This window comes from Bombus huntii, chromosome 7 (genome assembly GCF_024542735.1).
Source record: "Bombus huntii isolate Logan2020A chromosome 7, iyBomHunt1.1, whole genome shotgun sequence".
NCBI lineage: Eukaryota > Metazoa > Arthropoda > Insecta > Hymenoptera > Apidae > Bombus > Bombus huntii.
The window spans coordinates 4,062,021-4,088,842 of record NC_066244.1 but is presented as its reverse complement, the minus strand read 5'-3'; the positions used below and the strand labels follow the sequence as shown (position 1 = coordinate 4,088,842).

Genomic DNA, 26,822 nt, shown 5'->3' with positions numbered 1-26,822 from the left:
TATTAAAATACAACACTGTTATATTTATTATGTTATTTTAAAAATAACAACTTTTGTAAATACATGTATGAAATACTACATACATGTTATAATTTATATATATATTATATATAGTCATAAACATTAAATTGAAAGAAATAAGATCTTTAATTCCCAATGTTTACATGTATGTATTTTGAAAAATACAAAAAGTAAAATATTTTTATAAAAGTTAAAAGCATTAGTTATCAGGTATTCATATACACCTGTAAATGCAAAAACATTAGCACATCGAAAAGGAGTGTTCATTAATGACGAGGAAAAGGCAGTCTGCATGATATTTAACAGCCGGTACAGGAAGCTGCCAGAGGTTAAATCCGGTCGACGCAAATGTGTTGGTGAATTCATGATCGGCGCGTGTATTACTTTCTCTTTCTTTCTTTCAGTTTTCGTCACTAGTTGACTATCCTTGCCTTATCTGTCATTATTGTTTCCTTGGTATGTATCATTAGTTCTCTTTTTGTCACGATACACGAAAATTTTATCTTTTATTTTATCACAATAAAATTCGACAAACATTTTACCTAAGATACTTACAAATTTGTACATATTAAAATTTAACATAATTACTAAACAAACCTATGGAATTGAAGAAATTGGTTACGTTAGACAAGAAATTAAAAAAAAGTTGAAGAATCTAGCGAGTTCATTATAGGTATATATTAGTACGTAATTAATTATAAATGAGCAAATTAGTTGCATTTCGTGGTGATCATGCCTGGGACAAGTGCCGTGCGCTGTAACGATATTACTTTCGAACACAGGAGAGCAATGACCCACTGCGCGCGGTGCACGTGTGCCGAGTGGAAACCACGGCTGCTACCTCCGGACGGGGCATTGGACGCCGCGTGCGGTGGCAAGAACGACGGGGCTACACTGGTACTCCTCGCTTTTTGTGTAGTGGTGCCCCTGAGAGACTGTGCTGGCGGTGTGTAGTGTGTAGACGATAGCAGTGACGGTAGCAACAACACCGTATCTAACAATATTAAAATTTCATCGAATGTTTTTGAATACTTTAATTCCTTTCTTCGTTATTTCTGTCAGTTCATAAATAACCTGAAAATGAAAATGAAGATCAAGGAAAACTTTTTTCAATTCTATTTGAATCCAGTTTGGTTTCAAAGATATCTAATTAATTTTGCTGGTATAATTCAAAATAGAACATCATAAGTTTATTCATTTTTTAATACTACTTAATATTTCTAAAATATTTTTGTATCTTACAATATTTTTAATATCTTTAATGTAGTTTCATATTTTTTAAATATCTCGTTAGAATAATGTATAAAGTAGATAAATTGGGGTTTACAAGTACATGTGCATATGCTGATTATCTTAGTATAATTCAAAGCAAAATATGTTTCTTAATATCCTTGATATTTTATATGTTATGTTATATCGAAGATGATATAACGATTCTAGTACAATTTATTGATTTTTTAATATCATTTTGCAGTTTTGATACATTTTAATACCTTTTTTATATTTCTTTACATTGTAATATTCATAATATTACAATACATAGTATTTTTTCAATATTGTTAATATTTTATTCATTTTACATGTAATATTTAATGTTATTGAAATAACTTATGCATACATATATTGGATAAATTGAGACTTATAAATTATATTAAATTGTATATAAATTTTCAAAAGTATTTGTAACTAGAACGTTATGATAGTGGTCCTTCATCGATACATATTCGTTGATTCAGGTAATAAGTCAGATAATAAATAGATAGGCGTATAGATAGACGTATATTTCTTCAAACCTGAATTTATCGCCGCCACATTATTATGCTTTCAAAATTGAACATTAAAATAAAAGTATACATAAAATAAATATACTCAGGAGTTTACTACATTAGAAAAAGTACTACTACATCAAGTTCTTATCACAATTTTTTTTAAATTAATTTTATCGCGTGCTTTGATCATTTTTATTGTACTATAAGGAGCACTTTCGAAACATGTTTCCGGGTTTGAATTACGTCAAACCGCATTCAATTATTTTACATACATTCGGACTCGGAATCGTTATCGCGCATTCATATCTCTATTACAAAAAGAGATAACAATAGAATGCGAAGTACATATGTATTATATAATACATTAATTAACGATACTTTTAATGCGTATTTAAAATATGTCAACACTTTGTAACACGTGAATGTAAACAAAATTATCGTTTCAAATCTTAATTGTCATTTGCAACTGCATTATATTTTGAACAATAATTTACTAATCGATGGTAATTTAATGATAATAATCTAGCGATCAATATGTAATTAAATCATAATTTGTAAGTTATAGGTTTCTCTTTTACAATTTTGCAATTTTGCCAAAAATAATTGACAAATTATACAATTTTCTTATCACCAAACTTACTGTCATAGAAGAAAATAGATTAGAATTAGCAATTCGTAATTTGAGTCTTGTAAAATTTTGAATAAAGAATATTTTTTAATCAGAAGTTTGCAGAGTAGCAAAAGATAAATAATATTATTCCACTTATGCAACTCGAGTTAAATAATCTCAATTGAGAAAAATCACTAAATTGCATAATTACCAATTAGACATTATTATGAAACGTAAACCTGATAAACGATTGCATGGATCCTTTTACTGTTCTGCTAGCTATGATGACTGATAATCTATTAGCTAATAATATTAGTAAATAGACAAGTTAGTAGTTATAGATTATATCTATATATATATATATATATTTATAACTCTGCAGTTTTATGTCACATAGTATAATCAAATTACCAGTAATATGAAAAATTTAATTGGAAATCTAACTTCTTTTACGCCAGATTTATTGTTGTTATAAAAAAGATTTATTGGTACTGATAACTAGTAACTTGCGATTTTGTAAAATTTCAATAATAATACCAGAAATCCCTAATATGGAACTATTCAAAATTCATTCTACCTAAAGTGATTTGATAAAACATAAAATTTATTTAGAATATTTAATTTCTTTTATCATCATATCTATTAATGCCGCAGAGGAGAATTAATTAAAATCGGTAGTTTATAATCTGTGACTAGAAAAGTTAAAAAAACATATATTTTTATTTCTCTTCATTCTTTGATAAAAGGTTTTTTTGATAGAAAAAAATAAATAATTATTTTCACGATATGTATAACAATAACATATCAAATTAAGAGCATAAGGTGCCATTAGTGCAATGTACGATCCTGTGGAGGCACGTGGGTCAACACGACTTACGTGGCTTAAACATACGCAGTGTCGGGGTCGCGGCGAGATCGACAAGGATTCCAGTTCCGAGACGTCGCGTCGAAGGTACAAGAGGTCGGGCGATGGTTGGTGGGGCTATGGACCAAATAGAAATCTCGAGGGTAGGGAGGCAAGAGTAGTGGGGTTACGGTCGAGGTAGCAATCAACTCTAGAGCGATGTCGTACCTTGACCAATCTTAACGCGACTTGTTTTAAGCTATGCCAGCGGCGACCTTAGAAATGACTCGCGATCGTGGTGAAACCAAAATGGCAAAGGGAAGAGAAAACATAACCTGGTTCATTTGTTTTTTTATTGACCACCGTGTCTTCCCGGTCTTTCACCGTTCTGTAGATTGAAAAGTTGAGACGAAAGTCGACATATCAATCCATTGTATACAGACAAGATCAATAAAACATCTTAATTGAAGATAATAAGTTGCATATTTTGGGTTTTACAGGGGTACAATTTTAAAATTTATCGCACTCCTAATTAATCTGTAACTACAGCGCAATACTACACCTTTTATTTCGGAATAGATACCTGTATATTTTTTCCATTATTTGGAATATTTCAAGTTTAAGTTTAGTATTCATTTTTAACCATCAAGATGTTTATGTAATTTTATATTTTTATAAACATAGTTAAAAATATGAAATCTACGTAGAGATTCTTTTACCTGTTAAATATTATACTAATGCGAGTACTATACTTTGAATATTTCATACATTTTTGCAAATTTCTCATAAATGTTTAGAAAATATCAGATGTTTCTAACTATAATACGTTAGATAGATATATACAAAATATGGGTATAGGACATTTTTTTTTATAAATTTATAAAAATTCATAATTTTTTATTTAACTTCTTTCTGTAATATAACTTTCGAATTTAAAGATTAAATATATCATAAGTAAATATCGAAAATATCAATTTTAATCCTTATTTAGAACTAACCTATAGTATAAGAAATCAAAATTTCCGAAGCTATTATATTTTTGACGGTATCTTAATTCCTAGATCGGTATAAAATTAATTTTTGTATCGATTTTATAGTAATTAAAATCTTATGTTTCGTTAAAAACAGTCTATACTGTATTTTTATTATTAATTTTCATTATACTTACCAGATACTTACCAATAACGAATTACAATATACTTAACATCTAGATTAGAATTATATTTTACAAGAGATTTTGGTAAAGAATTTTATTAATTTTAGGAAAACCTAATCTGTGCCAATACTTTTGTTGAATACTGTATGTTTATATATACATTTATGGAAGGAAAGTAAAGCTTGAAAAAATGTTTATAACTGTGTTTATTGACCAACGCTTAGTTTTAATTGATACGATAACTCAAAATGAGTGACACAAAATTATATATTCTAATCATATATTCTAAATCAATTTTATCAAGACATATTCTTATATTTATTTTGTATCAGTATAGTGATGGAGCTTAATTTCGAAAACAATCGTAAAAGGAGTTAGACATTTCTTTTTGATCATTGTATTTATTATAGATCAACCGATTAGAATAACCGGTTTGGTATTTTTCGTGTTTCTTATTTCGAAATATTCTTATGAATATGGTTATATTTCGAATAAATATATATTAACAGTTAATATTTAAATAGAAATTGTTCATTCAAATATTTGTTATCAAAATCGCGCAATAATTTACAAACTAACGATATTAGTGAATTGATAAATTGGGAATTTTAGATTATGGATTTCCTTTTACACAAATTTGTAAAATTTACTTATAAAATTTCACATGTTTGATTGTCAAACCTAGTTTGTTTTATTTGTTTATTATTTTTTATTGTGTTATCCAAAAGAATTGTGTAAGCATTTATTGATATCATCATAGATGATTAGTGTCACTTCTCTAAACTTAGAGTCTTTACTGAAGGTGTTTATACATTTATAGAAAATTTAAATATACAAAAATATAAAGAATGAACATAATATTCAAAAATATAAGCATATCCAAAATGTAGTATTATTTATAATATTTAAAGAGTGAAACTCCAAGTTCTTTACTTGTATTTATAAAAACATGAATACGCATAACCATCCGTAGTCTATTTATTTATAAATAAGTGTTACGAAAAAAAAAATTTGCCAATCTTTATAACTATTCATCAAAATAAGAATACATATCAACTATAAGATCTGTTTTATTCCATTATACAATCTAAAATTGTTTATGAAAATTAATCTATGATTAATTAATCAATTTGTATAATTCTATATGCTTGATATTTCAGGAAATATAATTAATATGATGTTATTTTATGATGTACTTATAGTCAACGTATAAGATGTAGGGAAAAGAAGGGATAAGAGATCAAAGGAGGTCAAATCAGCAAGGACATATTAAGTAGAAAGTGGAAAGTATTTCTAAAGTCAATGACTCCACCACGTGCAACAATGTATGCCACCAACTGCACTACGCGCTATATTACATTTCAAGGTCGTATGGATACCAACATGACATTGTCTAGCTTTCTCTTCCGTATTCATCTCTTTCTCACATTACATAATCTAAAAGTTACGTGCTATATCTAGGTGAAAATAGCATGATACTATACATTTTTTGTTTGCTTAGTATGCGATTAATAAAATATAATCGATAAAAAAAGTTATTTTTCATTCTATTTTATCGAACATATTGAATTAGACTATTCGTATCGGTTATATTGTCATTTATTCAATAATTGAGATATCTTTGCTTGATTTTACGAATGTACCTATGAATTTAACTTGTATCTTACTTAACCATTAACATCATATGTTAGATGTTTTTTTAAAAAAAATGAACAGATACGATTTGTTATATAAATAATTCATTACTAATTAGTTATAAAATACGTTTTGTAAGAAATGTCATTTTTTTTAACTTATAAGTAATTATAATTGATTAGTGAGTTATTGTCTTTTACAATCAAAATGTTTTTTTTTTACAAAAAAAATGGGTTCTGTTTAAAAAGAACCTACCAGCATACAGATCAAAGCAACAAAACAGTGGTTAATATAGCGATTTTCTACTATGTATTTCGAAAAAGGCTTGTTTTAGTAATTTATTTAGTTTATTAATGTGATTCTGTATTCTGTATTTATAATGTATTCTGTATTACTGTAAAATTATATACAATATTTTTTATTGTTTATTAAAATTATAAAAATTATTTATTCATATTGCAATTTTCCCTATAAGATTAAAATTGACTTTCAATTTATAGATATTCATTTTCCGTTTTATAAGCAGTAACCGATATTGAAACGTCTATTGTTAGTTTCAATTAATTAAGTTTATGTTAACTATATACATGATCTATGTCATGATATATATTTATGATAACTATATACATGTATATATGGCATATACATAACATAGGCTTGAACACTCCTATACTAAAACATAGAGGCGAGCGTCCGCCGAGTGATGACAAAAGATTAATATAGTGACAACATCGGACATCGTTCTGCGCAAACACGAGAGGTTTCGGTTTCTTTGAAATATAATTAACATTCTCTAGCTAGTTATTTTTCTATTACTAAAACAATTATGATAAATCCAGACAAGGCTATAAAACGAAATGTTATATATTTTTTAAATTAAGAAAGATAAAATATTATAAATTTAATAATGAACTTGAATGGAATAGAAATAAGAAAATATAACTAAAAAACTTAATGTTGCAAGAGATTATTACCATACGCATAACAAAAATATTCTCTTAATAGTAAATATTTCTTGAAAAGAATATACTTCTGAACGCAAAGGTGACATTTTTATATTACACTTGATTTAAATGTTTCTCCAGTAAGGGATATGTAGACTTTTATTCGCAAAAATAAAGAATAAGAACAAATTTATAATAATGGAATAAAAATATGTTTATATAAAAACTAAAAATTTATAAATAAATAAGTACATAAATAGATATATAAATATATAAATATAAAATTTTATAAATAAATGAACAGATAAATAAATATCTATCGGCGATTTACCTACTGATTTGGCCTGAGCACAGACAAAGTACAGAATAAACGTGACATGTAGTGCTTTTTCGTGCCTCATGTTTTGAGGCTCATCTGACCCTTTTACCATTTTCGTGCCACATACGACGTTATCGATTCAGTACATAGTGCCGGTTTGAATTAAAACTAAATAAAGTTTATATATATGAAAATAATAAATAAAATATAGAATGAGATATCCTGTAATCGCAATAAAGTATAGAATCCTATACCACTATAATACTTTAGAAAGTATTGCACACTGTCAAAATAATGAATTACTTAAATGATTCGTTTAATTAGTTTCAAAACGTAAAGCTGTAATTTCATGTATCTGACACATAAAAATGTGAATTTTTTAATCTTTTCTATTTTCATCTTTCTATTCTCAAATCAATTATTAATTATATATTACCAAACATAGGTAGTCTGACTCACAAACTCACAAAGAACCAATAAAAAAAGCAAAAAGGTCGCCAAAATCATGCTTCTGTAGAAAAATACCAATCAAATACATCGATCTTCACAAATATGCTAAAACTAAACAAACGATGTGATTTCAAATTAAAACTTGACAATAACGCTTAAAACTAACGACGAAACTTAAAGCTAAAACTTAAAAGTAGAGCTTAAGACTAAGCCTTAAAACTAGGACTTAAAACCACTTGTTCCAAGTCAGACAATGCATCTTTGTATAAAAAGTACACACTATGAACTAAGCCTAAATATATTTATCTTAAAATTAATTAAAAACAAAACACACACATCCCATGATATCTCTGCGATTTTCATGGCGAATGCTACCAATTTACTAAGGTATTTAAGCTAGCTAATCATACAAAGGATGCATAGATTTACCGAAGTAATACAATAGCATTGTTGATTACAGAAACAAGATCGCACTGCACAACGTCCGTTTGACATTTTTCTGACTTTTTTTTTTTAGTATCCTTTGGTTTATACCTAAGATTTCAGGGTGGCAATCTTGTTGGCGAATAGTGCAATCAGTGACCACGAGAGTACCTTATCCCTACGATAGTGTACATGGATTTACAATAATACAAGTATTGATGTAAAAATGTAATAAGTTCAAAAATGGTTGATAATAACTCACCTCCAACTAATCTTTGGGATACACTATCCAGCGCAACTACATTTGACAGAGGTAAATAATATAACCTTAAACTCCCGCGCGTTTTTTAAATGTATTCGTAGTAACAGTTCTAATAACTATAATTTTAGTCTTTTTATATTGTCATCTGCATTTATTTAATCGATAATTTACTAATTTTCGTAAAAAAATGTATTGTTTCAATTAAAAACAATAATAGTACAAAAATTAATTTTTAGGTAGTAAATCGGCCATTATCTGGAATAATAATTACAAAATTTCAATTACTTTAAGTAGTCTCTGACTGATATTTTGTTATATCGTTTTTACTTTTTAGGTAACAATGCAAATTCAACACTATGTTTGGACAATGAAAGTAATCTGAACAATAGGCAAATTGTGAGCATAGTTAGAACTTCCAGCAGTCTTTTAATTGCATCACTCATACAGCAATTGTGTATACTATTTGAAGATGATTCAGTACGCAGAAATAAATTGTATTTTGGTAATATATTTATATTCTTTATAACAACTAATTTTTATATCTTTTTGTTAGTATGAAAAATTCTTGTATTTGTACAATTTAAAAATTAAATATAACAATTTTAAAATAAGCAAGAGCTTCTTGTCAATAATTCAGTTACTTAACCATGCAGTATATTAAAAATTTTATTTTTTATCAAAAGTAATTATCAAATAGTATTTAAAAAAGTAATTTCCATTGTTTAAAACATTTCAATTAAGGAATTATGTTCTATAGCACATTTTTATTTCAAATTTCAACAATTTTTAAATTCTTTAGTGTCTTAATAAATTTTTAGATAGATTGTGAAATAATTTCTATGATTGTTTTTAGCTATTTGTGATAGACTTCACAAATTGGAACTAATTGATGATTCCTACAATATGATGGAATTCGAACCATTAAGAAATCAATATCAACAAGCACTGTATCACTTGTTTACAGTTACACGTGCAGCAGCCGGTTGTGAAAATTCACTTCAGATTTCAAGGTAAAATTTAATACCGTGTTTTCCAAAATACAATTACAAAGAAGCTATATTATATTTAATTCATACAAATTTAGTTTATGTAGACCATCAATGACAGAATGGTCCCGGTATCATAGAGAGTTTCAAGAAATAAGTTTTATCGCTGCTGGAGGATTTGGTTATGTTTTTAAAGCTTTACATCGTCTTGATGGTATTGAATATGCCATTAAGAAGATAACAGTTCGTTCTGATCGAGTTAAAAATATAATGCAGCATCTTGAAGAAGTGAAAACTCTTGCCAAATTAAATCATACCAATATAGTTTCATATAAAGGTGCATGGATTGAACCAATGTTGCCTTCAAGGCAGCATTTAGTATCCTTAAGTCATTTGCAAAGCAAATTAGATTCTATTGAACATAACAAAACAAATGAATATAGATCGTGGATAAATCAGACTTCCAGTTCACGAAGTCAACAAAATTTGGATACTGGGAGTAGTGAAAGTCCAAAAGAAAATGACAAACAGGACATGTTGTCACAACATAGTAAATGGACAAATTATAACTCTGGTACATATAATTATATCAAATAATTTGTGATTAACCATGATATTAAGATCCTATAAATTGAATTCATCTCTTGTTATAGAAGAAAATGTTAAGAAGGATGAGGAGAGAACTAATTCAAACAGTATATCTTTTAGGAACGATAGCGAACATCAAAATAATAAAACAGAAAATAATACAAATTATACTGATGGCAGTAATTCATATGAAGAATCCAGTAAAAATAAGATGCTTTTACCATATATACCTCAAACAGTATGTATATATGTATTACTATATATATCTAATATATATATGTCTAATTTATATATGATGTTAAAGAATAAATATACAACATTGTATATTCAAATGGCTCTTTGTGAAAAAACGCTTCAACAGTGGCTTGACGAAAGGATAGAGGTAACGCCACAAGAAATGCTCATTGCAATATTAACACAAACTCTTCATGGTTTAGACTACATACATTCTCGTGGAATTGTGCATCATGACATAAAGGTAAAGCAAGAAAATGAAAAGATTATGATTCAAATAAAATACCTAAAGAGCTTTCACTTTATTGCTTAAAAATATATGTAATTTTTTACACAACTTCAGCCAAGCAATATATTTATTTCAACGTCAGGGCAGCTACAAATACAGTTAGGAGATTTTGGATTAGCTTGTCCATTACGAAGTGAAAATCACCATTCCATAATAGGAACACAAATGTATGCAGCGCCAGAGCAACTACAAGGAAAATGTGATCCTAAAGTATCACTGTTTTTTTCTTTTAATAAATAATAATTTTTAAAGATATTATAAAGCAACATTTCTTCTTCCAGAGTGACATATATAGTTTAGGAATAGTACTTTTAGAGCTGATAGTGCATACAAGAACTCAGATGGAAAGAATTGAAATAATTAATAGTTTGAAAATGGGACATATACCAACAACATTAGCTGCTACTCATCTTAAGTGGGTATGTGTATTTAAAACAAGATGATAGTTTAATAAAATACTAATTGAAGGTAAAGGTAATCAATGTTTGTTAGGCGCATATAGTAAGCCAATTAGTTCAAGATGAGCCCGAGAATCGGCCATCAACGAATCAATTGTTACAAGACTTAAACGAAGATAAAGATATGATGATAGCGCGTTTAAAGATTGACATTGCTAAAAAAGACGATGTAATACAAAAATTACAGGAAAGGATATTAATATTAGAAGAACAGATGGTTAAACATAGTACATCGTTGCAAGATATATAAACCTTTGTATTATTAGACTGAAAGATAGCGAGTTTTTTTTTTTAGAAAAAAAGCATATAGCATTACTTCTTAAAACTCCATGATAAAATAATAAAGAGAGTGCTCTTGTACGAATATAACTGTGCATTTTTTAGATATGTAGCACATAAAAATATTGTTTGATAAGAAAATAACAAATGCGTTTATTTATGTTTCATTTTATACACATCGAAATAAAATATTTATAAATATCTTGAATATTATCATAATTTGATTTTCATAAAGAGAGCATAAAAATGTAGATTATATTAGAGCTTATTTATTGTATTTTGTGTACAACTGTTTTATTTATTAAAATAAAGATATTTTTGCAAATAATAACATGTTCTGAAAATCGATAGGATGACACTGATTTATCTCAGTTAATTGTGATATTAATTGCTACATAATAATTTATTTTAACAATTGATTTCAATTAATTGCATAATTTTATTTAATTCTTATTTAATTCTTATATTTGGTTTTGTATTATAAAATCTAACAGTTTTTTAAGTTGCATTCCAGCATCTATTCTACTGAGTAGTGTTTGGGGATATACACATTGTTGTATTAAATGTTGTACATCTGGATAATTTTTGAATATATCTGCCGGTATATCGTGTAGTAAACCACCAGGTAGTATACTGTTATTAATATTTATTGCTAATAATATCTATAAATGTAAAATATTTTATGTAAATAATCTTTCTATCGAAAATGATGTTGACTTAAATTTGAATGAATTTGCTTAGTTCATTTTCATTTTGTCATAATATATTTATACAAATAATAAGTTAGTATACGTATTATGTTCACAAATAATAAGAACCAACCTTGCATATTGCATAGTAATTGTGATCACTAACTTTATGACTACATATATCAATACCAGAAAATGCCAGACATTCTGAGCAGCTAAAATTCTCAGTATTTACTTGTAATTGACTCCATGTAGTTGATCTCTCTAAGAAGTATATAAAATTCTTAAATAATTAACTGGGATATGAGTGTTACTCTGCGCTTTATTCTTTTTCTAATAAATGCAAAGATTTTTTCAATTATTTTTAGATTACCTGTAGCAGCAATGTTTCTGTCAACAATAATGACATTTTCTAGATCTACAAATTTTACATTATCAATTGAATCAACTGCTATATTATCAGCAGATATATCAGTTAAATAGAAGCCAAAATTATCATCTTTGTAAGTAAATTTATAAGCAGCATCTAGAAGACTCGAAGCTAATTTAGCCCTACGTAACCATGGTTCATTATAATAAGCAGTTAACGGCATCCCAACATATTCCTCGATTAAAATGCGACCACAGGTACCAAAATATCTTGGTACTGGCCAATCCTTATTTGTAGATAATATCTATAAACAAAGATATTTCAGTTCATTTTATCAAAGCATATATATCCATATAAAGCTGTATGTTTCAATTGTCTTTGCTGATAAAAGCTTATGTAGAAATCCCTATATATGAAAAATAATATAATATAAAAATAATACATTTTTTGATTAGTTTAGTTAATGTAAGTAAATTTTGTGAATTTATATTTAAATAATTTGACATAAACAAGTACATATGTACCTGAAGAAGGAGAGGCTCAGGATTAAGAACTGTTAATACCCAAATATTAATATGAAGTATTTTTCTATCGATATTTTTCTCATTACGATATACATTACTTAAGAGATCATTTAAATGTTGAACAGTAGGACAAAGTTTTAAATGATTGAAGTTATCTTTCGTAGAATTCACATGAACTTCTTTTTTGATAAGTTCATGGAAATTGACTTCAACTTTATGATCTATTTCTTTTGCATTTTTTATACAAATGTGAGAAATTCTTTTGTTTTCGCAAAGCATTCGATCAAATTCATCTAATTCCGAATTTTGTGCTAACTTCTTCAGAACAACTCTGCTATTATTAAAGGATCCAAGAAATACATTTTTTACTCCAAAAAAATATGCAAACACGGAATAAAAATCATGAAATGCGATATCTATTTCATGAATATAATTGCATGCAGAAATACCAAAACATGCTGGACATTTATGTAATTCTGTTAAACGATGTATGTCCGGTCGAAATGTAATAATTGTGGACCACTTTAATGCTATTAAAATTGTTAGAAGAGATAACAGCTCCCACTTTTTAAATTTTAATATATTATATATATATGATAAAATCATGTTACACTGTCATCAGAACTTGTTTTTAGTATGATTGTGTGAAGTTGGCTTCAATTATTATATTCAAAAACCAGAGAGGCTGTAGGAATATATTCCTACGTTCAAGATAGCAAAATCCTTTTCCTTGTAAGATAGATAAAGATGAATAGAATGTCTCTATCTCTGTCTGAGACATTGTCACGTATGCGCAGAACGAAAACCTTCTTGTCTTCCATGTTGATTTTTCGCAATTCAATTTTCGAACGGTTTCTTCTACACTTTCGGTATATTTGTGTCGAGACCAGTTCATCTGACCGTGATCGCAATTCTTACTCTTTGATATGTACCTATTATATTTATATTTTGAGGTAATAGTTTAGTTTTTTGATTAAATAAACAAAAACATGGATTATCATGAAATACTGCATCATTTAATAACATTTAATAAAAGTGAAAGTGGTATGATGATATTTTTTATATATTAAAATGAGTAAATTTTATAATCATTAAAAATTGTTAATGGGAGTTTTATAATTTTTTAAGTTGTCGGAAAGGCTGAATTTGATGAAAAGTTGCAGAAGGTTTTGCAAAAAATACAAGTAGTTTTAGTGAAAAATGATGTAAACCTTGTAATTAACAGTATTGAAGATGAAAATGAACCTGACGATATTAGGTAATATCAGCATTTTTTATAACTCTTAAATTTAGTATGTTGGCAGCTATATCTGAATTTCAATTTTTTCGATTGCACATGCCATGATATAAATTGACAGTATAAAAAGCAATTTTGTTATTCTTTTTTTCAATCAAATAAAAAAAAACAATGCTCAAAATCATTTTACATTAATGATAAACAAGTATCTCTGGCATCTCAAGCATTTAAAAATATATTAATAAAGTGCAATGCATTATAAAATGGTATGTGACATGTGATGGCTAACACATTAAAATTATATAAAGTTATATAAAATTATTTAAAATTAAATGCAAAGATGTCTCAAAATTTCTAATGTATTTTTAGGTATCGGTACATATATATCATCATATATGTTTTACAAAGTATAAAGAAGAATAATTCCACAAACGATAGATCTTTACTTAGTGTTAAGCAATTTCGTACTTTAAAAATTTGTATAGAAGTGATAACTGCCATAGGAATTATATCCTGTCTTTTACCTGGTGTCGGAGTTGACATGGCTAAATTATGTCCCAGAGCTATAGTGGTCTGGAAGGAAGATATATCAGATTTCCAAGTATGAATTATAGTTATTGCATTAAAAAACACTAATTGGGAAAATTAAAAATATTTCCTTTATTTCAGAAATATAAGAGATTAAAATTTGCAGTTAATTCTATGATGGAATTATACGATGATATTATGTTTCGTCCTCCAATACTTGCTCAAATAGGATCCTTAATCGCTGCACTTTTACAATTATCCTATGCCCCATTGATAAAACCACTTGAAAACACTATACTGACTCAAGAAGAAAATGAAAGCAAGGTTAAATTTATAATGACTAAAGATATATATGATAAATTAAAAAGAGATCAAGAACACTTTATATCTTTGTTTCATAAGTTATTAAATAACTGTCCCTCATCCGTATGCATGAGAGAAATGATGGTAATTCTTGGCATTAAAGGAGTACCAAGATGGCTCCAACGTGAAACCCGCAAATATTTAGTACAACAACTAATGCAACCTAATGGAATTATTTCAATCTTAACTATTGTTTGTGAAAACCCATTGGATTATGGACAACATTGGAATAAATTGGATACTATTTCCCGATTAATAGCTACATCACATGGAATTAATCCTAATGAATATTATAAATCCATATGCTCACAAGTACATTTTACAAATTATTTTTGCATTAACGATTCATATTTATTTCCTTGAATACTTGATAATTTTAGGATAAACTATATTTGTTTCAGTTACTGGATCTTTTAAGTTCAACCCAGATTATGCATTCGGCAACAATAGCAAGCTACTGCATTACTATATTTCATCACTACAATCCGATTGTTTGCTATGAAAATATTGTAAAAGTAATATGCGATCCATTACTAGTAAATTCAGAAAATGAAGAGAAGGTGAAAAGCGAGGAAGAAGTGGAAAAATGTATTGAAAATTTAACAAGATGCTTTGTCACCATGGAAAGTAAATTTAAACAATTGCCTTCTGAACTTTTAATGAATGTAGCTGTTCCTTTATTTTCATTATATAACACTGTTAGACAAAGTGCTTATGTACTAAAAGCTAAACTCAAACAACTTGTACTACTGCTTTTATATGAACAACCATTAAGATATGAACTTTTCGCCGCATTTCTTGGACACAATGTAACTAATAAATTTGGAAATTATTTGAAATCAAAGTTTGGACCAGCAGGTGGAATTGAAATTCTTGGATTAGATAGGACTTGCAAATATGAAGAATTTGCAGACACTTTATTTGACTTGACGTTTACTACAAGAAATCTATCAACTAAACTGTTTTCCTATTTATTACAATTTCTATCAAATTCCATAAAAGTAGATCAAACGGAAGCTCAAAATATGTTAGAAGCTGTGGAAGATACAATGGAAAAGATGGAAGAAAAATTAGCAGCTGTGAAACTTCTATCAAGTTTAGCTAATGTATCTGTTGTGCAAGAATCACAAGTTGAAGATCCAAAATTAATGTTCTATTTTATAAAATTATTATTTAATCAGCATATAAAAAAAACACAGGATTTGACAGCAGATGAAGACTGTGAAATCTTATATGTAGGCTTAATGTTAGTGAAAATGATTGTAAACGAAAAGAAGAAATCTTTAAATTGGACAGTATTCAATGATTTTCTAAGATTCTTGAAAGAATGTTGTGCTTTTTCAAATATTCCATCTCAATTGTTAATGTTAATGCAAGAATTGATAGAACTAGTCGAAACTAAAGGTAAACCAGAAAAAAAACATTATCAGGACGTGTCAGCCGGTTGTGAAGTAGCAAACAGATTCGAAAGCGTAATTCAAGATCTTGCGGATCCGTTACTACCTGTACGTGCTCATGCACTTGTAGTTCTTACTAAACTAATTGAAAATATGGATCCGTGTACTATTTCTAGAAAATCAATTCTTCTACAATTATTTATGGTTGGTAGAAAGAATCTTTTTCTGATTTCACTCTCTTCTAATGTATTTTGTGTATTGTATATCTTTTTTTTTTATAGGAAAATGTAAAACACGAAGATTCGTTTATATATTTGGCAGCAATTAACGGATTATGTGCTTTAGCCACATCATATCCAGAAGTGGTTGTTAGAACATTAGTACAGGAATATATTGATATACCACAGCGTATTTCTGGTGGAGACATAAATGTAGAAACTAGAGTTAAGTTAGGAGAAATACTTGTAAAAATGACCAGAAATTTAGGTATGTCTTGTACAGATTCCTTTCCCCTTGTATATAAAATTTTTCAGAATTGTATATTTTTATAGGTGAAATGATATCGCCTTATAAGAATATATTAATAAACGGATTCTTATGTGCTATACGAGATGCAGATTCTTTAATGCGAGCATCTAGTCTTTCTTGCTTAGCTGAACTCTGTAAAGTACTAGGTTTTCGTTTGGGGGATGACGTTATTGAGGTATGTTCAATTAATTTACATAAATATGAATATTATATAAAGCCATAAAACGTAGTTCTAGCAAGCGGAGAACGATTTTTCATGAAATTGACAATTATGTATTTATTTATATAAGATTCCGTTTTTTTCGTTTTAAAAACTTACTGTACATATACTCTTGACTTGTAGATATTGATTTCATGGAACTTGGTATATTTTTGTCTTTCTGTCATATTTGCTATTTTATTAATGTAGTTCAAAAAGAGTAGTCAAAATGTTGACTTTCTAAAACAACTTTTATCTTATAAATTACTCGAAATATTTTCTTTAAACGAAAATTTTATTAAAAGATTTTTAGTTTTTATTTCAGATTTATTCTTTCACAAAAAATTACCGTTTGATATTATTATATTTTATATCATATTTATATTTTATATCATAATGAATTCTTACTAAAAGTATATACAATTATATACAATTGAATTTAATATATATTTAAGCACGTTATGCTTTGAATGTATATGTAAACTCGATTATAAATGAGTTTTAATATAAATCTTTAGGTGATCTATTGCCTTACCAGTATTGTAAAAACAGACAAAGTCCCTGAATGTCGACGAGCTGCAGTTATGGTTAGCACTTTATTATTCCGTGGTCTTGGAAAGAATACATTAACAAGCCTGGGTAAAGATTTGGTTGACTTATATCGTGGCCTTAAACACTTACGAGACAACGATGAGGATCTAGTACTACGTTTACATGCTCAACTAGCGTTGGAAGAATTAGATTTAATTGTGCAAGACTTCATCCTTGCTTCTCCAAAACTTGAAAAAAAAATTATTCTTTCCTAAAATATAGTTTAAGAATATTTACTATTTGGTTCCTACAAAGAATATTTATATTCATTATTCCTTTTTTAATGTATAAGTTTGAGTTATTTGTTATAGTTCTAAATAAAAGCAAATATAATTGATTTCGTTTACCATAAGTCTCTGACCAAAGTATTCAAATTTTACATATTTTTATACACGTCTGGAAAGTTTGTCAACGTTATTAATTTATTCATTGATCATTGTCTCCTTTTTTTCCTCTACAGAAACAAGCATGTTTAAGGCTGTTGCTTTGAACACAACATTCAGTTCTCTTCGCATTAATACATTTTGCCAATACCTAATGTAATGATAACAAATATTATTATTAATACGATTATATATATATATATATATATATATATATATATATATAATACTATTAATACAATACCATTACTACATCAACAACATATCTCGGTACATATATTATGTAAAAAGGAGTATATTAGGATTTAGTATTGAAAAAATAGTTTTGTGAAAAAATGAGTTTATAAAGACTTCACTTAATGAGCATAAGAGTAATAGAAGAAGGAGAAATTAGATATATGAATGAACAATTACGGAATATAAGAAAGAATATAAGAAAAAGTACGAGTGAATTTCACTTATATAGATAATTATTTTAAGGTGGCTAAACATGAGTGAAAACAGTACAATTTGTTACCAATGAGTATTTTGTACGAACAATAAACAATAGATCTAAGTACCACTTGATATAACTAGACTGCGAATGTTTATGGAAATTCATATTTCTGTAAATATAATTAAAGAAATAGAACCTAAACAGAAATTTATTTCATCTACTAAATGTCGTGATAAGTACTATATATTCTTAGTATATTTTGTATATTTTTGTATATTATATGTATTTTGTGCATTTTTGAAGTTTTAAATTCCGCATAAATGTTCAAACATCCACAGTCTAGATATGACAAAATATTCGTGTTAAGAATCTCACGGTTGTCAAGGTGATATGAAGAAATGTTGATGATGTGTTGTTATATATGTGTATGTCTGAGTCTGATAAAAATATGCTTCGTTGGAAAATAAGGGTATATGGAAATACATACTTTTTGTAACCATTATATATATATATAAAGTGAATACATTGATGCTGGCTTGATGCTGTTGCAGATGTACTACACCATTAAGAGAATACACCACCCTATACTTATAAAATATATACTTTTATCTCCCTTAAAAGTTTTAGGCGAATAGAATGTTGTATCAAAGGAATTTATCAAAATTCAAATTTCTGATAAAATTAGGAATGTGAAGGAATATTTTGCATAATTGATTTATTTTACAATGTAATATATTTATGATACTTCAATTACTGACTTTTTAAATGTTTACAGTTGATTTTTTTGGTAAAAGGTTTCTTTTTCTTCAAACTACTGCCATTTCTACGAGCACTGCAACTTTCAAAAAATCCTCTGCCACATTTCAGATAATAGATTCTAGTTTATAAATAGAAAAGAATTTTTTATCTTAAATGTTTCAGTACTCTGCAGAAATGGCAGCCAGTTATCTATGTTTTAGCAGAAAAGGTTTCGAATGTAGTGAATAATTTTGCCATTTTGTAATATTTTTTCCTTTAAAAAAAATTGTGAAGTAAAGTTAAAGTCACATTAATATCATTTGAAAAAGATCTAAATTTTTTATCTTGTAATAACTTATCAAAAAAATTCTCCAATTCTTCTTTATGGTAGTTTTTATATACAAATTTGTCGATAGAGAAATCGGAATAATAGTGAACTAATGTATAGAAAATTTATTTTAACAACTTATTTCACACAATTGGAGAAGATGGAAAGACAGAAACGACTGAATTTCTAAAGTATTCATTAATCAATACATTCTTAATTAGACAAGTCTTAGAACGTGGACTATAAAAATATCGTATCTTTCGAGAAGAATCCAGCTAATCGAATATCATCTCGTTTAAGACATACATACAGCCTTTGTGGTTGTGGAGTTGAGGTTGGCGAGGGCCTTGGTGTTACAATTCGTAAAATAAACTCTTTACAGCAAGGTTCTGGGAATGTTTTAAACTTATCTCCAGCAACATCTACGTCTGGATTACTATTGAGGGAGGTCATTATAAGAGCAGCCTAGAACATACAAAGTTATTAATAGCATATTACTTTTGTTAAATAAATATTTGTATTAAAGAGTATTGCAATCTAGATGATTATTCAAAAATTCGGCTGTTGGATATTTGCATTCTCTTTGTACTTAGCTTTTGTCATGCAAAAATGTATTCTTAAATTATTAATACGAAATTCGTAAAATTGTAGAATCACGTTATAATTAAAAGAAGAAATCCAAACGCCTTATATTCAGAATGAAATTTTCCAAATTGATGAAAGTTTTCTTGAAAATGATCGAATAGATTGATTTGCATTTTTGATTATATATAAAATAGTCGTTTGGCTAGCGAGTGAATTAGAAGTTGATATTTGCAATATGTTTTTAACAGTTTGAGGGATTTAAAAATGAATTTATACACTTTTAAATATCGCCACTTTAATATTTATATCAGCTGTAATTTACTATTTATTATCTATACCAGAATTAGGTAATATATTCTGTGATCAGAAGGCAATAAGACTTTTGACATAAGCATAAATTAGTATGAAAAGAATGCATTAGGATTTGTCATACTTTCATTTTCCTTTGTATCTTAAATAATATTGCAGAGAATACTTTCGTTTATATAATGAAACTTTTATTCTCGCCGACTAATGGCTACTGATGATTTATTTAGCATGAACAGGCTACCTTTGGATAACAAAGAGCTCAGTCTACATATATATAGATGCTTAGTCAAAGATTTGAAAATCTAATCAAACTAACGTTAAGTAATTATCTACACATTGTATTTTGTTTGTCTTAAATTTCTTAATATCTCACAATTAGTTATTTTTATTGGTACAAAGTTGATTGGTTTAGTCAGAATAATGTACATTGAGATTTATGATTTTTCTCCTTTAAGATCAATTTTTTTGAAAAATCGAAGTTTTCTACATTATTGACATTTTCTATAAGAGAAAGTATTGAGATAATTGTTTCTGAAAGATAACCAAAATTTAGCTTTAATTTTGTAAAACTTATTTTATGGAATATATGGGAAACATAAACACAAGAACACTATTTTGCATCTTTCTTTGTTTACATATGATAAGTGTTAAAATTAAAGTTACCATATCTCTCAAACCAAAATAGTAATAGAAGTGTCTCAGTACTTTTTATAGAGAATAACAAGAACATCGATTGGAGAAAATATAGTACCATTTAAAACAATATCTTTTTTCCGAGAACTCTGAGATCTTAAGGGTAAACATCATGAATCAGAATGTTGTTCATTTTGAATAAATGAACTTCATCTTGACATAATTTTTTGTATCAGTAAAAGCAACTAAAGTATTAAGAAATTCAATGTAAACAAAACATCTTGTATAGTTAAAATGTGAAAAATAAAAATTAAGTTCTTTATTTATTTAGTAATATCTTCACATGTTAGAAGGTGTTGATTCAAAAAGTGTTGTCTAGATTAGAATACCCTCTGAAATCAAGTATTAATTAGTACTTTTTGAGCATCTCTAAACATTGTTGTTATTCGAGAACCGATATTTCCATTGGATCCACCTGGCACATCCACTTCCTTTCCTCGCATTAACTGGATGAGAAACGAAGTAAATTCTTTAGAATCATTGTTTCCACCCAGTTTATGTTGTAAAGAATTTACTTGTGCAACAAGAGCTTCCACACCTTCTACGTCCCGAATAATTTCCTGAAATGAATTTACTTAATTCCTGATTTTCCTTTGTTCATTTATGCAGAGTAAGATACCTGATATTATCTTGAAACACCTTAATATAATTATGTTCAGTAAAATATATTGCCAATGAACATTAAATGATTTCAAAGGGTCACATTTTAGTATTATTAATTTTTTAAATAGAATTATATATTTTTTACTATTATTTATATATTCTATATTATTATTTATATATAATACAATAACATTACGTAATATTATAATATTATTCAATTTAATCTGTCATTCTTTACTATAAAATCATATATTATATGAAAAAATGTGTTGCTTTTATATGAAAAAATTATTAATTTGGGAGATATTTTAATTTCAATATTATATGTTAATCATATGTGTGAATGGTGTAACTTTCAAAAGTTTTGTTGAGCGTCTCAGCTCATGATGATAAAAAAAGCTAACACCATAATGTCTCCTTTGAAACCATTGAACTTTGTTCTACAACATTTTTCATTGAAGATAATAATATAAGATGTATCATACTGCATAATGTAAAATGTAAATTGCTAACTATATAGGTTAAAGATACCTCATATACATGTAATTTTTGATGAATAGGTTTCGTAGCATATTGTAACTTATTAAGTATACTGATTGTAACATCAGGTAGATTTGGTAAAGCATCTTGCTTTTGTTCGCTCAAAGTGTAAAGCGCTGCATGAGTTAATGCGGGTAAGAGAAGTTGAGCAATTTGGCCTATGCGCTTTGTACTTAGGAAATGCAGAGCTTTTTCAGCTTCCCTTGTGTCATCGAATAGACGTTTTTGTCGATGTGCAGGTACAGGCAGGGCTGAACTCCAAGTTGTGGACCATGGATTATTGGGAATCAGCATTCTTGCCGATAAGTGACCTATATTAGATAATAGATTATATAATTATAGGTTTCTCTTTAAAGTTTCTTCATTTTATAATTTTAATTTAAAGAGTATAAGGAAATTCATAACAAACCTTTAGGTTGACCCCATTCGTCCGTTATATCCTCCTCAATCCAATCTCTTGGGGAATACCAACGAATGAAGTCTTCCAAAACTGCTCCAGGATTCGCTGCCTATGTTTAATAAGTTCTTCGATTAATATTTTATATAAGAAATTTTTTCCAAAAAAAAAATGTTACCAACTTCACTAAACGTCACTAAAACGTATGAAATAATTTCAATTTTATTTTCACTTTATTTACACATGTACATATGCAACAACAGATAAAATTACTCATTTACTCGTTAAACAGCATATTAAATATTGTAATCTTTTTGAAGACAGGTAGTGTGTCACATACGATATCGCAATGAAAGTAGACTCATGTCCGAAGACGAAACCGCAGAACAATGTTTCCTGTGATTAAAATACGAGTTGCAGCTTTTATTGAGAAATGTAACCGTCGGACAATTTGTTCATGCGGAACAAATTATCGAAGCAGCGCTCGCTCAGGCTGTTGCTTCGAATGCAGTACACGTAGAAGGAATTAACAGTGAATGTTTAAAAGACTCAGTCATGATTATATGAAGACGTGTTGCCGTTCATCAAATATTCGGGAAAACTTTGCATTCCGTTTTCTCATTGCCCATTGAGAAAGGCACTGCTATAATGTATCAGCGAATGACAGGACAAAGACTTGAACAAGAGAGCCGAAAGTGGTGTCATGGTCGATCATTGATGAAATATCAATGATCTTTTACGATAATTGGCGAACAATTCATTTAAGACTGCAAAAATTCAAGACCAATAAAAGACTATTTGGTGGCATAAATGTATTTCTCTTTAATGACATCACGCAATTACCACCAGTGAAATGATATTGATGTTTTGTACAGCCACGGTGATGTGCTGTAGAGATTAATTTATGGCACCAATTTTCTTTCTGCAAATCCATCATTAATGTGGGGCAAATTGATGATATAGAGTTGATCGATCTATTAAATAATTTACGGTTTGACGAAGGGAGTAACTTCAAGTCAACACAGGTCAAGTCAGCTTTGAGCGACAAGCTTATGTACAGAAACGATGTACGCTTTCAGAGGCAACTTTGTAAAGAAACTATTCGATTTCATCACGAAATTTGCGAAATGTACAAACGTAAAAGTGCACAGAATGCATGTAATATAAAAAATATATAAAATACCCAAAGTAGAGTATTTATTATATTTTTTTAGTAGATAAAACGAATTTCTGTTAGATTTCTATTTCTTTAATTAAATCATTCTTTAATTAAATATAACGATTTAATTAGATTATAGAAATATAAAATTACAGAAATATCCGCAGTTTAATTATTATAAATTAAATTATTTTCAGATATCTTCACAGGTAAAAAGTGTTGGTAGTGCTCGCGTGCGACAGCTATTTATATAAATCTTCGAAGTAAATAAAAAGTACCTATATATATGATCTTCTTTCATTCCTAGGATGAGTAAAATATGGTGTCAAAGTTTGATCATCTATTTGTGAAATACCCTGCACAATTTATTTTTGTATTTTCACCTTGAAAGACTCCATATCGGACAATAATGAGGCACTCATTAATCTGGCCCGCATTTCCGAAGCATGTTTGCTAGTTCCAAGCTGCATCATCACTTGGGCATCTTCCTCAAGTTGATCTTCTGTTTTTGGTACAGGATCCTGTGTTATCGGCAGATAAAGAGGATCTCCAGTTTGGATTAATCTGAACAAAATGATCGTTTGATTAAGTATTTTTATTTCTCAGCCGCATATCATTTGTGACTATAGCAATTAAAAATGAAATGATTTAGTTTTGAAATTTTTAATTTAATTAAATTTTACTGTTAATTCGTATCACGAAGAATGTAAAACAGAAAATAAAAGTAATTATTCTAAAGTGTGGTCTAACATAAGTTACTACAGTAAACTATAACGATACTATTCGAGAGTTGATTTACTATATCTATTATTTCAAATAATGGTATATCTATACCTACGAAAGCCACGTTCCACGAAACATAACACGTGCACATAACACATAAATGAATTCGTTTGTTTAACGCGTAAATTACGAAAATTATTCCACGGAAATTTATTATTACCGAGGCATTTCATCATAAGAAATGTTTTCATTATAGACGATTTTTCAACGATGTCTGCCATATTGACTATGTATTAATTGAAATAGATTGTTTGATATATTAATCGACTTGAATCATTATTATCCAGGAACACGTCATTACATAGGAAAGGAAAATAGGGTGGTGTAAGTAAGTTAGCAAACCTGCGTCGGCACAAAATAACTTTGAACGAATCGATCTTTTCTAGAATGTTTGATACTTCAAACAAGTGAAAATAAATTATTAACACTGTATCCTCCCTGACGATTATATGCCAATTTTCTGAAAATGAATCGTTATTCGTAATTAAATACAAATATAATAAGAAAATTATGCGAGTAAATAAATGAAATAAAAAGTTATAAACGTGAAATTAAATTTAATTTCTTTTCATTGTCTATGTTAAAATGAAGATAGGTATTTAATTTTTTTCACGCTCTAAGCATGAAAATTAATCGGTCGACGTATGTACAATAGGTAATATCTCACAAAACGTGGCTTTGCTAGAAATTTGTTTAAATTGAAAAGCTGTTAAATGTATAAAAATAAAAAAGCAACAACTAAGTTTTATACTTGAGCGAAGGATGTTTGGCTAATCGTCCTGCTGGTTTGTTCCACAGCAGATGTGTCGCTTTCTGCTGTGCTCTTGATGATGACGAATCGTCCTCGTTCGCTGGTTCCTCAGAGGTGCATTCGAAAAATTCCTCTTCTTCTGATTCTGCTACAATCGGACGGAAAACATTGTTTAAATTATACGATCTTATTGTAAAATAGATTTAAGAAAGAAATTACATACATAATATTTCTTTTTCGTTTCGTTTAAAAAGTAAATAATTAATTTAATTGTTTAAATTTGTATTTCTCTTATTGTATCGTTTTTCCCTTTATTATCTAATTTATTATTTTAATAATATTATTTTGATAATTTACGTCCAAAATGCGGAATATCTTTCAATGGATAAGTTTATAATCGTATTATATTATAAATGTTCACAGCTTGAAAAAGTATCTAATCTATGTATACGTTGCTGCAAAATTCATTATACATGTATAGATAAAAATAAAAAAGAAATTTTAATATAGTACAATTTTATGTAGATACTAAACATAAATTCTACAAATTTGTGCGTACAATTCGATTTCACTGCAAAGATAAAAATTAATAAATTTTCCATCTCAATTTTAGTTTAAAATTTATAACATATACATATGTACATATAAAGCAGATCTTTGAAGAATTACCTGTTTCAAACTCGTCAGTATCTGCACTTTGAGATTTATGCGCCATCTCTTCCCTTGCTTTCTTTTTTTCGATACAACAATTCATCATCTAAAGGAATAATGTTTATTGGTAATTTGAATACTTTACTTACTAAATTTAATAGGAAATCCTTTCGTTACATATTTTTCTCAAATTAATATTATAATAAAATAAATAATAAATTAGTTTTAAACTATCAAGTTCAAGAAAAAAGAATTAACGAAGAATAATGAAAGGATATTACCTGAAGTTTTTGATGCAATATACATGTTCTTACGGAATCCGGGAATCCTGGGCTCACTCTGAAATAAAACAGGTTTATTTATGCAGTTTTTATCATAATTTGGAGCACGATGCACGCTTTGATACAAGATATCAACACTTTGTAATTACATTGATTGCGAAGAACTTTTTGCTTCGTACTAACTGCAAATCATTTTTATTATATAATTATTATGTTCAGTTGCTTTAATGTACAATAATAACTCCATTTCGAGAATATTACCTTTCTACTTTTATATCAAAAGTCCAAGTTCATATCATGTATTTATTTTTTAATACAATCCGAATTTTGTTTATTTCTACGTCAAGTTATTGGAAAAACTTTACGATTATGGAACGAATAATAATTGGAAAAATACTATTTATTTTTAAATAACTATTATCTTTAAATTAATCTTAGATATTCTTATTTGCGAATATTATTTTGTAAATATACAAAAACGTAACGAAAATA

At 27.9% G+C, this 26,822-nt stretch overlaps 4 protein-coding genes across 10 annotated transcripts in view; 2 read left to right on the top strand and 2 right to left on the bottom strand.

Moving 5' to 3' along the window:
* Positions 1 to 7,114: 7,114 nt before the first annotated feature.
* On the top strand, positions 7,115 to 11,280 carry LOC126868089 (eukaryotic translation initiation factor 2-alpha kinase 1-like). Of its 4 annotated transcripts, none has more exons than XM_050623294.1 (9): positions 7,115 to 8,484; positions 8,768 to 8,935; positions 9,287 to 9,443; positions 9,518 to 9,993; positions 10,076 to 10,245; positions 10,312 to 10,485; positions 10,585 to 10,740; positions 10,812 to 10,949; positions 11,023 to 11,280. In XM_050623294.1, the coding sequence occupies exons 1-9, from the start codon at positions 8,415 to 8,417 to the stop codon at positions 11,236 to 11,238; spliced, it is 1,725 nt and encodes a 574-aa protein (XP_050479251.1). In that variant the 5' UTR covers positions 7,115 to 8,414; the 3' UTR covers positions 11,239 to 11,280. The 4 variants fall into 4 exon arrangements, with proteins under 4 accessions (XP_050479251.1, XP_050479252.1, XP_050479250.1 ...); XM_050623295.1 differs by having other exon boundaries at positions 7,117 to 8,484; positions 10,073 to 10,245; positions 11,005 to 11,162; XM_050623293.1 differs by having other exon boundaries at positions 7,120 to 8,484; positions 10,073 to 10,245.
* A 234-nt stretch (positions 11,281 to 11,514) lies between these two features.
* On the bottom strand, positions 11,515 to 13,596 carry LOC126868094 (divergent protein kinase domain 2A). The gene is made up of 4 exons (XM_050623306.1): positions 12,851 to 13,596; positions 12,330 to 12,630; positions 12,090 to 12,220; positions 11,515 to 11,929 (listed from the first exon to the last, which is right to left on the bottom strand). The coding sequence occupies exons 1-4, from the start codon at positions 13,454 to 13,456 to the stop codon at positions 11,729 to 11,731; spliced, it is 1,239 nt and encodes a 412-aa protein (XP_050479263.1). The 5' UTR covers positions 13,457 to 13,596; the 3' UTR covers positions 11,515 to 11,728.
* Positions 13,597 to 13,680: 84 nt separating this feature from the next.
* On the top strand, positions 13,681 to 18,030 carry LOC126868082 (transport and Golgi organization protein 6 homolog). Of its 2 annotated transcripts, XM_050623275.1 has the most exons (9): positions 13,681 to 13,894; positions 13,979 to 14,108; positions 14,457 to 14,688; positions 14,757 to 14,939; positions 15,018 to 15,290; positions 15,380 to 16,579; positions 16,657 to 16,861; positions 16,927 to 17,078; positions 17,621 to 18,030. In XM_050623275.1, the coding sequence occupies exons 1-9, from the start codon at positions 13,840 to 13,842 to the stop codon at positions 17,906 to 17,908; spliced, it is 2,718 nt and encodes a 905-aa protein (XP_050479232.1). In that variant the 5' UTR covers positions 13,681 to 13,839; the 3' UTR covers positions 17,909 to 18,030. The 2 variants fall into 2 exon arrangements, with proteins under 2 accessions (XP_050479232.1, XP_050479231.1); XM_050623274.1 differs by having other exon boundaries at positions 13,682 to 13,894; positions 14,757 to 15,290.
* Positions 18,031 to 19,210: 1,180 nt separating this feature from the next.
* The window catches only part of LOC126868083 (rab3 GTPase-activating protein catalytic subunit), a 34,092-nt gene continuing 26,480 nt past the window's right edge, over positions 19,211 to 26,822 (bottom strand). For 2 of the 3 annotated variants that reach the window (XM_050623276.1, XM_050623279.1), the window contains 8 exons: positions 26,331 to 26,388; positions 26,068 to 26,155; positions 25,399 to 25,546; positions 24,248 to 24,428; positions 22,718 to 22,817; positions 22,300 to 22,619; positions 21,522 to 21,725; positions 19,211 to 20,043 (listed from right to left, as the gene is read on the bottom strand). In XM_050623276.1, coding sequence (XP_050479233.1) covers positions 19,819 to 20,043; positions 21,522 to 21,725; positions 22,300 to 22,619; positions 22,718 to 22,817; positions 24,248 to 24,428; positions 25,399 to 25,546; positions 26,068 to 26,155; positions 26,331 to 26,388 — 1,324 coding nt within the window. In that variant the 3' untranslated portion in view covers positions 19,211 to 19,818. The remainder of the gene's footprint in view (positions 20,044 to 21,521; positions 21,726 to 22,299; positions 22,620 to 22,717; positions 22,818 to 24,247; positions 24,429 to 25,398; positions 25,547 to 26,067; positions 26,156 to 26,330; positions 26,389 to 26,822) is intronic. The other variant, XM_050623277.1, reaches the window with a different exon arrangement.